This window comes from Schistocerca gregaria, chromosome 3 (assembly GCF_023897955.1).
Source record: "Schistocerca gregaria isolate iqSchGreg1 chromosome 3, iqSchGreg1.2, whole genome shotgun sequence".
Lineage (NCBI taxonomy): Eukaryota > Metazoa > Arthropoda > Insecta > Orthoptera > Acrididae > Schistocerca > Schistocerca gregaria.
In genome coordinates, this window is record NC_064922.1 from 697848661 (window position 1) to 697861948 (window position 13288).

The 13288-nt window shown below is 43.1% G+C and overlaps 1 protein-coding gene across 3 annotated transcripts in view; it reads right to left on the reverse strand.

Annotated features, from left to right (window-relative positions):
• LOC126354705 (juvenile hormone esterase-like) overlaps positions 1-13288 on the reverse strand; it is a 294899-nt gene that overhangs the window by 239219 nt on the left and 42392 nt on the right. For 2 of the 3 annotated variants that reach the window (XM_050004526.1, XM_050004525.1), the window contains exon 5: positions 1947-2140. The exons of the other annotated variant lie outside the window; for it this stretch is intronic. In XM_050004526.1, coding sequence (XP_049860483.1) covers positions 1947-2140 — 194 coding nt within the window. The remainder of the gene's footprint in view (positions 1-1946; positions 2141-13288) is intronic. 3 annotated transcript variants of the gene reach the window in all.

Genomic DNA, 13288 nt, shown 5'->3' on the forward strand with positions numbered 1-13288 from the left:
TTGGTCTCAACGGCCGGCGGTGGCCTTTCAGAAGAATCACGTTTTACACTCCGTCGGACCGATGGAAATTGATGTGACTGGAATGTGTGTTTAAACCACTTATCTACTCTTCAGTTTCTTATCGTTCCTGCCATGTAGTTATGTAACTGAACTTGTCTCTTGAAGGACGGTTATTCCGCCGCCGAAGTTTGTGTAATCACTCATGGAAAAAAATTCTTAGTGTTGATGGCTAAGATAGTTACGAAACATGTACGTTATTATTTTACCGACCGCCTACGAGAAATTGTCAAATGGAACACAAATTTTCTGTAGCGTACAGCAAGACACTTTAGGTGAAAATGTTGAGTTGGTTGTTCTTTCCATATTTGCAAGAAATACACTCCTGGAAATTGAAATAAGAACACCGTGAATTCATTTTCCCAGGAAGGGGAAACTTTATTGACACATTCCTGGGGTCAGATACATCACATGATCACACTGACAGAACCACAGGCACATAGACACAGGCAACAGAGCATGCACAATGTCGGCACTAGTACAGTGTATATCCACCTTTCGCAGCAATGCAGGCTGTTATTCTCCGATAGAGACGATCGTAGAGATGCTGGATGTAGTTCTGTGGAACGGCTTGCCATGCCATTTCCACCTGGCGCCTCAGTTGGACCAGCGTTCGTGCTGGACGTACAGACCGCGTGAGACGACGCTTCATCCAGTCCCAAACATGCTCAATGGGGGACAGATCCGGAGATGTTGCTGGCCAGGGTAGTTGACTTACACCTTCTAGAGCACGTTGGGTGGCACGGGATACATGCGGACGTGCATTGTCCTGTTGAAACAGCAATTTCCCTTGCCGGTCTAGGAATGGTAAAACGATGGGTTCGATGACGGTTTGGATGTACCGTGCACTATTCAGTGTCCCCTCGACGATCACCAGAGGTGTACGGCCAGTGCAGGAGATCGCTCCCCACACCATGATGCCGGGTGTTGGCCCTGTGTGCCTCGGTCGTATGCAGTCCTGATTGTGGCGCTCACCTGCACGGCGCCAAACACGCATACGACCATCATTGGCACCAAGGCAAAAGCGACTCTCATCGCTGAAGACGACACGTCTCCATTCGTCCCTCCATTCACGCCTGTCGCGACACCACTGGAGGCGGGCTGCACGATGTTGGAGCGTGAGCGGAAGACAGCCTAACGGTGTGCGGGACCGTAGCCCAGCTTCATGGAGACCGTTGCGAATGGTCCTCGCCGATACCCCAGGAGCAACAGTGTCCCTAATTTGCTGGGAAGTGGCGGTGCGGTCCCCTACGGCACTGCGTAGGATCCTACGGTCTTGGCGTGCATCTGTGCGTCGCTGCGGTCCGGTCCCAGGTCGACGGGCACGTGCACCTTTCGCCGACCACTGGCGACAACATCGATGTACTGTGGAGACCTCACGCCCCACGTGTTGAGCAATTCGGCGGTACGTCCACCCGGCCTCCCGCATGCCCACTATACGCCCTCGCTCAAAGTCCGTCAGCTGCACATACGGTTCACGTCCACGCTGTCGCGGCATGCTACCAGTGTTAAAGACTGCGATGGAGCTCCGTATGCCACGGCAAACTGGCTGACACTGACGGCGGCGGTGCACAAATGCTGCGCAGCTAGCCCCATTCGACGGCCAACACCGCGGTTCCTGGTGTGTCCGCTGTGCCGTGCGTGTGATCATTGCTTGTACAGCCCTCTCGCAGTGTCCGGAGCAAGTATGGTGGGTCTGACACACCGGTGTCAATGTGTTCTTTTTTCCATTTCCAGGAGTGTAGGTCTAACTGTAATGTTTTATCGATCTACATTCGTTTGATCTGGTACAGAACGAGCTGTTCCACTCGAAGTTGGAACAGAGTGAACAAAGACTTCTGCGAGACACCTTTGGAAACAGCGAGCAGAATAGCAACAGAGCTACTAACAAAGAAGCTCCACTCGGTGGCGATGAGCGTGTAGTCCTCGACGGTCCGGAGGCAGTCTACGAGCGCGGCGTTCGGCTCCGCGGGACAGCCCACCATGGCCGCCACCTTGCGCGCCTTGTCAAGCGCTCCAGGCTCCGGGGCCGCCCAGAGCGCTGTTGCCACCCCGCTCTGCGAAATGGCTCTGTGGAAGAGGCCTGCAAACGAGAGAAAAGAGTTTGCATCCTAAATTATGCCTGCACAAGACAGCGTGCACGCAAGATTCGTCGACTCAGTACGCATGATCATCAGTGAAAAATAAAATAGATTAAAAAAATTTCATAACCTGTAATAGAAGAATTACTAGTTATTAGTATCACGAATTGGAAAAGGTGCCCATTATTATTAATTTATCTGCAACTACTCATAGCGCTGCATTTTGGGCTGTAATTATCGTATGGAAGCGAAATTGTGTGTTAATGGGAACCAATTTACGTTTGAAAAATATCAGTTCCAATTTTGACCATCAGGTGCGAACCTGACACTGTCAATGATTAGATTAGATTAGTACTTGTTCCATAGATCATGAATACGACATTTGTTAATGATGTGAAACGTGTCACGTTAATAAAAGGCGTCTATACGTGATATTACATTAGACGAAATATTACATGACACTTAATATATTTAATTTTTTGTGGGGATTGGGGAAATTACCCACTTACTATATCCAAAAATTCATCCAATGAGTAGGAGTTGCGATTAAGAAATTCTTTTAATTTCCTTTCAAATGCTATATGGCTATCTGTCAGACTTTTGAGGCTATTAGGTAAGTGACTAAAGAATTTTGTGGCAGCATAATTTAGCCCCTTCTGAGCCAAAGTTAGATTTAACCTTCTGTAGTGAAGATCATCCTTTCTCCTAGTGTTGTAGCCATGTACACTGCTATTACTTTTGAATTCATTCCGATTGTTAATAACAAATTTCATAAGTGAGCTCCAGCAATTATTCTCAATTATTCTGACTACACGCTTTTGTGCAATAAACACTCTTTTACTCAATGATGAGTTACCTCAAAATATGATGCCATACGAAAGCAGAGAATGAAAATAGGCGTGGTAAGCTAATTTACTGAGATGTATATCACCAAAATTTGCAATGACCCTAACAGCATAAGTAGCTGAACTGAAACGTTTCAGCAGATCCTCGGTGTGTTTTTTCCAGTTCAACCCCTCATCAATGCATACACCTAGATATTTTGAATATTCCTCCTTAGCTACCGATTACTGATTGAAGTCTACATTTATTAATGGTGTCATTCCATTTACTGTGCTGAACTGTATATACTGTGTTTTGTCAAAGTTTAATGAGAGCCCATTTTCAGAGAACCACTTAACGATTTCCTGAAAAACATCGTTTACAATTTCACCAGTTAATTCTTGTCTGTTGGGTGTGATAGCTATACTTGTATCATCAGAAAAAAGTACCAGGTTTGCATCTTCGTGTATATAGAATGGCAAGTCATTAATATATATTAAGAACAGCAGAGGACCCAAGGCTGAACCTTGCAGCACCCCATTCTTGATTGTTCCCCAGTTTGAGGAATCACCAGTTTTTTGCATATTATGTGAACTGCTTATTTCACATTTATGCACTCTTCCAGTTAGGTATGATTGAAACCATTCGAGCACTGTCCCATTCATACCACAGTACTTGAGCTTATCTAGAAGTATTCCACGATTTACACAATCAAAAGCCTTTGATAGATCACAAAAAATCCCAAGGATGACTTCCGGTTACTCAGAGCATTTGATATTGCATTAATGAATGCAAAAAATCCCAAGGATGACTTCCGGTTACTCAGAGCATTTGATATTGCATTAATGAATGTATATATAGCATTTTCCATTGAAAAACCCTTCTGGAAACCAAACTGACATTTTCTTAGCCACACATGTAATAGCTCTGTGAAGCAGCGTATTTTCCCAGATAGGCTGAAGTATGCCATTGTTAAACCACTGCAGAAAAAAAAAGGATATATGTGATGTCAACAACTACCTCCCAATCTCTCTTCTGACTGCCTTATCCAAAATTCTTGAAAAAGTGATGTATTATAGAGTAGCTTCACTCCTTTGTAATAATAAGGTTTTAACAAAATGTTAGTTTGGTTTCCAATTTTCTACCTAGCGACAGAACTTTCCTCTTACTTTCTACTTTTTTTTGGAAAAAGTTGGTTTCCCAGTGAGATTCTGTTGCATTTTAACTACATTTACTTCTACTGGAGCCTCTTCCTTACTTAACTGTGGTAGCAAGGCAAATCTATTGGTTGTGCCAATTGGGGAACTGTCACACACTGTCCTCTTTCTGTGGCCCCTTTTCCTAGTTACCGCTTCCCACCGCCGTTTACCCTCCCCCCCCCCCCTTAACCTCTTGACTTCCTCCCTTGCTCTGTCCAAATTAGCCTGAAGGGCTCTAATTTTCTCCTCCTATTCAGCTATAATACTATCTCTAGAGCAAACCCCGCAAAAGAATAAAGAGATATAGAAATGTTTCCAAATGTAATGGATTAGGAATAGGGTGTGAGTACAAAGTGTCAAACAAGTGAGAAACACGTAATGTAGATTTTGTTATTAACCGCCACTTACACAGTTTTTTTGTTACTATCACTGGAGGCGTCGACGAGATGCTATACAGCGCCAGATTTGCACCTGGTGGCCAAAACTGGAACTATTCTTTTAGCCTAAACCGATTCTGCATTAATGCATACCACATCTATCAAGTTTCGCAGCCATACGATAGTTGCAGCTCACAGCGCCTCCGTGAGTAGCTGGACCAATTATAACCACACAGTACCTTAGACACTGTACTGGATACAGTGCACATTTTAAGGAAACTAAATGATCTAAAATTACAGTCTTTATAACATACACACTAATATGAAGCACACACAATAATCATAATAATAATAATTAATAATAATAATAATAAACTATACAATTAATGTAGAGAATTGAACAACGTAAATAATCTAGAGATATGACAAACATAGAAAATGCTAATTAGGTAGTGCTAGTATTGGGAACAACAAGCTATTTTTTTATCAAAAATGTTTTTCCATTACAATAATAGGAATCATGCATGTGATAGTGTGCAGCATTGATATCATATTTCTTGTCGATTTTTTTTTCGTCAGTCTTGTGATTAGTTTCCTCTCTTTTGCCAGCCTCTCCATCTCATAGTAGTACTTGCACCCAACAACATAAATTATTTCTTGGTTTTATTCTCATCTCTACTTTATCCGACAGTTTTTACAGTCTATGCTCCCTCTAGTATGATGGAAATTATTGTCTGATGTTTTGACACATGTCTTATTGTGTACCACGTCTTCTTTTAAATGTTTTCCACATGTTAGCTCCTGGCCGCCTCTGCGGAGAACCTCTTCATTTCTTATCAGTCTACTTAATTTTTAACATCTTTCTCTAGAACCACATCTCAAACGCTTAGATTCCAGCTTTCTGGCAGGTCGCGATTTCCTTCCATACAATTTAGTGCTCCAGACGTACATTCTGAAAAATTTCTTGTTCAAATTAAGGTAAATATTTGATACTAGTAGACATCTTTTGCTCAGGAATTCTCTTTTTCCCAGTACTAGTCTGCTTTTCATGTCCTCCTTGCATTTCCATCATCTGTTATTCTGTTTCCAAATTAGCAAAAGTTCTTCAGTCTGTTTAACCTGTGGTCCCCAGTTCAGCACTAATCTCATTACTACTACTCATTTTTCCCCTCTTACGGCTCCCCTTTGGTTCTTGTACATATTGTATATCACTCGCCTTCCCCTACAGCATAGATCTGTTTTTCTGAGAAATTTCAAACATCTCGTTAGCAGTGGTATATGGAGTTTCTGATGAACTTTTGATATCCTGCTGAAATCAAATTAATTAAACAACTTAATTAATTGATCAATTAATACCCCCTCCATGATGATGTCATAGGTTTTCCCCAGGCGGCACGTGTCCACTTCCGCCGCCACTGTTCTCGGAAATCCTGCCCACCCCTCTCCTCAACACTACACAGTGCACCCAGAAAAAAATTGTGGGGGAATTCAAATTTTGGGAGAAATTCAAATTTTTGGCAGGAAAATAGGGCAATTGGACTACCTCCACTAAGCTAGCCCCCCACCCTTACCCGCACTCCTATGGTCACTCAGCCCCCAGCGCCACCCTCCTCTGGAAATGGCGAGAAATCGACAATCTCCATCCAGCTGCGAGACAGGAAGGTTAAGTAAGTGTACTTTACTTAATTTTGGTGGAAAATTGATGTAAAGATCTTCGTACATCCATATTTAAATTGGATGATGGTGGGACAAAATCTGGTATAATTTTTATTAAAAATGAAACTCCTCCAGTTGCACTTAAGATTTCATTTTCAACAAAAAAAGATGTAAAGATCAGTCCCAATTACATAATTAATCATAAATATTGGTCCTAATTACATATCTATATGCTTAGTGCAACACAACAAGTGCCTCAAAATTGAAGACGTCACACAAAGCTGGTGTTGTCCTGCTGGAAAAAAAAATTGACAGTATCACTCGAAACTAGTAGCAGGCGAAATCGAAATAAATTGTAATTCTACACAGAGAGCCTGCTTCATCTACAACTCGAAACAAATATATATCTCTGTAACTCTAAGTAGGTCGCTTCCATTTTTAAAGTGTCAACTGCTTGTTTGAAAGCCTACCAGACAGGAAAAATCTCAGAGTCCTACATCCACTGTGGTTTTCTTAAACGCTCAGTGGGTTTAGTTTATATTTGCTGCTGGCGTCAGGGGTATTAAGGCACTTATTTTTTATTTTCCTCATTTATCGAAGCACAGTTCTACAATGGGGAACCCACTCAGGTGTCTAAGAACAGACGGGAAAATCAGAACGACTGCACATCTAAAAGTTCATGACTTTCGAAACCCACAACAGGTCTTGAAACAAACACAGACACACAACAGATCGGATGTCTAAAAGATTCTCCCAGAATTCGAATCACTGTCCTACAGACGAGAAAAATAATTGAAATTATCTGTAAATTTTCGATGTCCTACAGTTGCTGGTCTGGAGATGCTCTGAAGCTACGATGGCAGATGGAGGACATCATCCCACTTCTCCGAACCAGAGGAGGCTGGTCTGTCGGGATCTGTCTCTGAACACTCGAACATTAAAGACATCATGTGACTCCCAGACGACACGGCACAATCCGTAGATGTCCTGTTCTGCGCCTGTCTTGTTAGAATCACTCTGTAGAGGCTCCTACGCTCCCACAAAGGATGTCTGGTGACTCCGTGACGTCATGGAACTTCTCGCGAATTGATCATTCTGATTGGTACTTACTGAATTTACCCGCCAAAATTCTGCTGCTGGTGAGAGAGCACCATCCTCCAGTTTCTACTGATGCACAAATTACGAGAATTTCAAGAGAAAACTATTTCGTACAGCAGCGTTATTGCAATCACAGTGAAACCCTGTAATACTGATCTACAGATCATGAAATACGGAAACTATCGGCAAAGGCAGTCAATTACACTGCTCTGCTACTGTCGAGGAAAACTTGAATTTTCTGGCATGAAACCGAGTTCCAACCGAACTATATCACCACAAAATATTGCACCATCATACCATACCGTTGTAGTAAAAACTCTTCCTATCCTGTATCACACAAACCATCATTTCTGCATCCTGCATACAGCTAACGACCACAAGATTCCCATACATATACCGCAAAGACACACAGATCCCAAAAACATAAACACATGCACCTTATATGAGATGAGTTTTCGCAGTGGTACGTGGATCAGTGCGAAATGCATCCTACATTTCCATCCTCTGTGTCGTTTACCAATGAAGCAACGTTCGGGCGTGATGGAGTCTTCAACATGCACAGTTCGCATGTTTGGAGTGAGGATAACCCACATGCCACAGTTACTAGCGCTCATCAAGTGCAGTTCTTGGTTAATGTGTGGGTCGGCGTTGTTGGGGACTGTTTAACTGGGCTGCATCTGCTACCTAGGCCATTAAATGGCCAATAGTGTTGAGTTGACTGCCACCCGCAAATGCTGCACTGATGCGTGATCAGGACGCCCTCCATGGACAGTGGCTACTCTCCAAACTGGTGTACGAAGGCCTCACTTTTCTCCGGCACAAAGGCATCCACAAATTGCACCGTTTCCGGTCTGGCCTGCTTGCTACTGTAACACCCCACCCGTCACTTATCTGGTTTTGGCGTGTGTTCACCCCAGCTAATTGACTAACAGATAAACAGAGAGTGCAGAACTGCCGCAATATCAGATAACCCAAAAAAAGTAATAAGGCCCTGTGACTTCTGATTGAACTGCGGTGGCAGTGTTGATATTAATTGATTCAGAATTGATCACTTTTAATTAAAAAGGGGTGTACATTGATGTTATATTCAGCTATTGAACACTAGATGCAAATGTTGAACATAAAATTAATTAAGAAAGTGACTTGGGAGTTCAACTACTCGATTGAAAACAGATGCAGTCGATTAGCACAAATTTATTTCAACTCCCGATCTTCAATCATCACATTACAAGCCTCTCCTATCAGGCAGTGGTAATAAATTGCGTTTAATTCCTATCGAGTGACCCAGGCGTAATGTGAAGTGCGAGAAGAATTCCCCAATACACAGCCCATGAAACCTTCATGGAAACTTTGCCAACGTGATCCAACAAATTAATCAGCAGGAGCAGGTGCAATATCACCGAATTCAGCGTGGCGGGGTGGCATTATTGTGAGGACGTCGGCCGGCCTCGTGGTGCTGCAAGACTGCGCTCGTCCATTCACTCCTAGCTACCTTGCTCAGTACATAGCTGAACCAAAACTTTCAATCCCCAAGCTCAATCGTTCCATTTGCTAAGTCCTAAACTGCACTCTTTCTCAGGCGAGCTGAGTAAAGAACGCCACATCCACACTCTAGGCAACCTGGGAATAGAAACCCTATGGAGACTTCTCTCAGTCCGCTCTTCATCTCGGTTTCCCCTCCAGCAAAATCACTTACGCCAACTGCAGCGCAAGTCGCATTAATTATGCGTTGCTTCCCAGTGCTGACCAATGCCTGCTCTGGGAAGTGAACAAATTCCCACAAAATTTCCCTTCCTCTCAACTTCTGCTATTTAGCTCCTCCCAGTCCATCCATCAAAGTTAGCGCCTACACAAAACACCAATTTATCCGGAATTCTGACTCCTAGGAGAGTACTTCAGATTCCTTGGTTCTACGTTCCCATCGGAGGCTGGAGTATTTCATTCTGTTGGTCTTCACCTGATTTACTTCAGACTCTGCAGACCTTGAATTCAGCGTGAAGTTGCTATTGTCACGAACACGCATATTTTACCCTCTGTTGACTGCTCCACCATAGTTTTGTGCATCTTTCTCGCATGTTTCACTGAAAACAGGACGCCGGACATTTATCAACAGGCGTACAAGTTCTCCATCTGCTTCCTGGTACACCTGCATGGGATCAACCATCCACTCACTGTCACTCATCTTAAGGCAGCTGTAAGCCGCGCCCCGTTGCCGCTTTCTCAGAGCTTGAGCCGCCCTAAGCTGCCTATTGTCGCTTCCCTTCGCCGCTCCCCAGCTGGCAACGTTCAACTCTGAATACTTCCCTGGAATAAACTAGCCTCCACTAAATCGACGCGTTTCCACAGAGTTTTCATGTAGTGTGAATTACTTTACATCACCCGACATTAATTATTCCAATACATCCATACTATACCCTGTACAAGATGCATTGTGCCTTGTCAGTCATTTTTGTTCAGCCCTACTGTTCGCTCAATGTGAGTTAGATGATCTTTAATGACTTCATGTAAGAGACATACGTCTTGCCATCTTACACTACCATGGTTTCGGCAACGTGTTGCGACCATCTGCAGACACTGTGATTGCATTAATATTTAATTCCTGAGATCTGTCGATGAGAAATTTTCCGTCAATCCAGAATTAATTTACCAATCTCGAAACCGATATCAGTTGCATTATCCGATTTTACACGCAAAAGTGCCATTACATTTGTGACACTTTTATGCTGAAATCACCGAGCAGCCTATGAAAATTTCCAGAATTTAATGTATTTCACATGGTTTGCCAGAATACCATACCATTTGCGCGACTGTTCTCGATATCAACCACATAGCAGTATGTTACCAATCGCTTGCGCACTATAATTCCGAATATAACGACTGGAAATTATATCTGTGGACATTTGAAATCTTAGCGAGATCGCTATGTGGGACATCCTGCAAACCACTCACAAGGGAACCTCCCCATCGCACCCCCCTCAGATTTAGTTATAACTTGGCACAGTGGATAGGCCTTGAAAAACTGAACACAGATCAATCGAGAAAACAGGAAGAAGTTGTGTGGAACTGTGAAAAAAATAAGCAAAATATACAAACCTAGTAGTTCTTGCGCAACATAGGCAACATCAAGGACAATGTGAGATCAGGAGCGCCGTGGTCCCATGGTTAGCGTGAGCAGCTGCGGGACGAGAGGTCCTTGGTTCAAGTATTCCCTCAAGTGAAAAGTTTAATTTTTTATTTTCAGACAATTATTAACTGTCCGTCCGTCCGTCCGATGCGAGCTAACTCCCATTGGAAAGGCACGTCCTTTCGTCTACTAATCGCACGGTTTTGCGGTGCGGTCGCAAAACACAGTCACTAAACTTATTACAGTGAACAGAGACGTCAATGAACGAACGGGCAGATCATACGTTTGCGAAAATAAAGAAAGTAAACTTCTCACTCGAGGGAATACTTGAACCAAGGACCTCTCGTTCCGCAGCTGCTCACGCTAACCACGGGACCACAACGCTCCTGAGCCCACACTCTCCTTGATGTTGCTTATGTTGCAAATGGACTACTCAGTTTGTATATTTTGCTTATTTTTTTCATAGTTCCACACAACTTCTTCATGTTTTCTCGATTGATCTGTGTTCAGTTTTTCAAGGCCTATCCACTGTGCCAACTTATAACTAAATCTGAGAGGGGTGCGATGGGGAGGCTCCCTTGTCAGTAACTAGAAACTTATTTCGTCTGCGCAGATTTTTACGTGAAAACTCGAAAATAGAGGAAACTGGTAGTTTTTTTAACGAATACGTATGTCATTTATATAACAGATTCCAGATCATCATTGCACTTTACAAAGTCAACTAAGGGTTTAATAATCGCATGTGTTTCTCACGTCAAGAGAGCGGGCAAATGTGTCTCTTGCAACTGTGTTTCACCACCTCGAAGCAAACAACACACCACAATCGATGTTCTCTGAATGAAATAAAGAGAGGAATGGTGGTACAAGCATTTAGCTGCTCAGTTTGCAAGAGGGTGGGGGAAGGGAGGAATGGGAATAAGTATCCAGCACAAACATTCGCCACACTGAAACTTACCAAATTTCCACATAAAAATCTTGAGTACACTCGTGCATTTGCGAAGGCTTCTCAACGCATACTGAATATTAATTCGCTATTCACCCATCCAGAGGGCAACACGGTTAGGTCAACTGCCCACTTGTATCCTACCTCTCCAGTTTAGGAGGAATCGAAGCGGCTTGCACCTTAAGCAGTGAATGTCCATTCGTTCCGGTCACTGACTACCTTCACCAAGCGGACAGACGCCATGCAGAGTCGTCCTACGAAACCAGCCACATATTTATGAGTGTAATCAAAGTTAAATTTTACGATCATAGCGAGATTCTAGTCATATTCTACAATGTGTAAAGTATCGGAATTACTCTCTCCTGGAAATATTAATTTCCCACGTAAATCTATATCCTTCTTATGATTGGCCATAATTTTCCACGCCTTGTGCCTATCGATGCGTTGATGTTGCAGATTTCCTTGTCAGATCTACTCCTTCTTTATGACCTGATATAGTCGCACCCAAATCATTTTCTTTACACATGTCGTAACACTGACCACAGTAACTTAACACTCCAACACATACAGATTTCAGACAAGCAGTGCAGTTATCGTTTATATGGGAGCAGCATCCGAAAAAATTGTGGTATGTTAACACTCACACCGGCTAGGTGTCTCGATTCTCCTCATCTCTAGAACATTATTTGACAGTTAAGTCTTCTAGCCAATTAAATTCGAGAACAGACTGCAGCTATTTTCAGTCAGAACTTCTGGAAGGTGCTATATCCCACCTGGACTCGGTCAAACAAGAATTGTGAAACACAGACGTCCGGCACTTTGAGATAATCAACATCGCTACCGCGGACTAAGTGGTGGAAAGAGATTATCGATATGGGTTGGTGCATCGTATCAAACATCGCAGTCGATAGTGCGACAAAGAATATGGGAGTATCTGCTTAGATATATCCATCAACCCTTACGGTAGGGTACAGTCCTCAGTACGTTGAAATCACTGTTCCCCACATCAAATCTGCCTACCCCTTGCACCTAGACAAGCGTAACTTTTTACAGGAATGGTAGGCTGATCACTTCCCCCACACGTCTGGTGATGTCGAAACATTAATCATAATAACATTACGTTTCAAGAGCATAACATTCCCGACAAGTAGCGCGATTATCATTTATAGGTTGTAACCTACCCACTACGTTTTGTTTCCGTATGGAATTGAGCTTGCCGGCCGAGGTGGCCGAGCGATGCACTGCGCTACAGTCTGGAACCGCGCGACTTCTGCGGTCGCAGGTTCGAATCCTGCCTCGGGCATGAATGTGTGTGATGTCCTTAGGTTAGTTAGGTTTAAGTACTACTAAGTTCTAGGGGACTGATGACCTCAGATGTTAAGTCCCATGGTCCTCAGAGCCATTTTTGAATTGAGCCCAACTTGACCTCGCACTCTCTAAAATCTACCGAAAGCTATGTCCGCACGAACTGTTATCCTACTTAGACTCGTATGCTAAACTTTGACTAAACAGAACCTAATATGAACTGAACTGAATGCAACTTTTCTTTATGTTAAATGCGAAATTATCTGGCCGTAATCAAAATTTCCACTTGCCAAGCGTCTTGATAACATTGTCGCAGCAACTAAGCTAGATTTAGATTTATAAATACATATTCGAACTGTTGCATGTGGTAATACATAATGACAAACAATGAGATGTGGAGAGTAAGTATTCCTATTTAATGTTATGCCAAAGAAACGATTTTAGAATGAAGTACACTCCTGGAAATTGAAATAAGAACACCGTGAATTCATTGTCCCAGGAAGGGGAAACTTTATTGACACATTCCTGGGGTCAGATACATCACATGATCACACTGACAGAACCACAGGCACATAGACACAGGCAACAGAGCATGCACAATGTCGGCACTAGTACAGTGTATATCC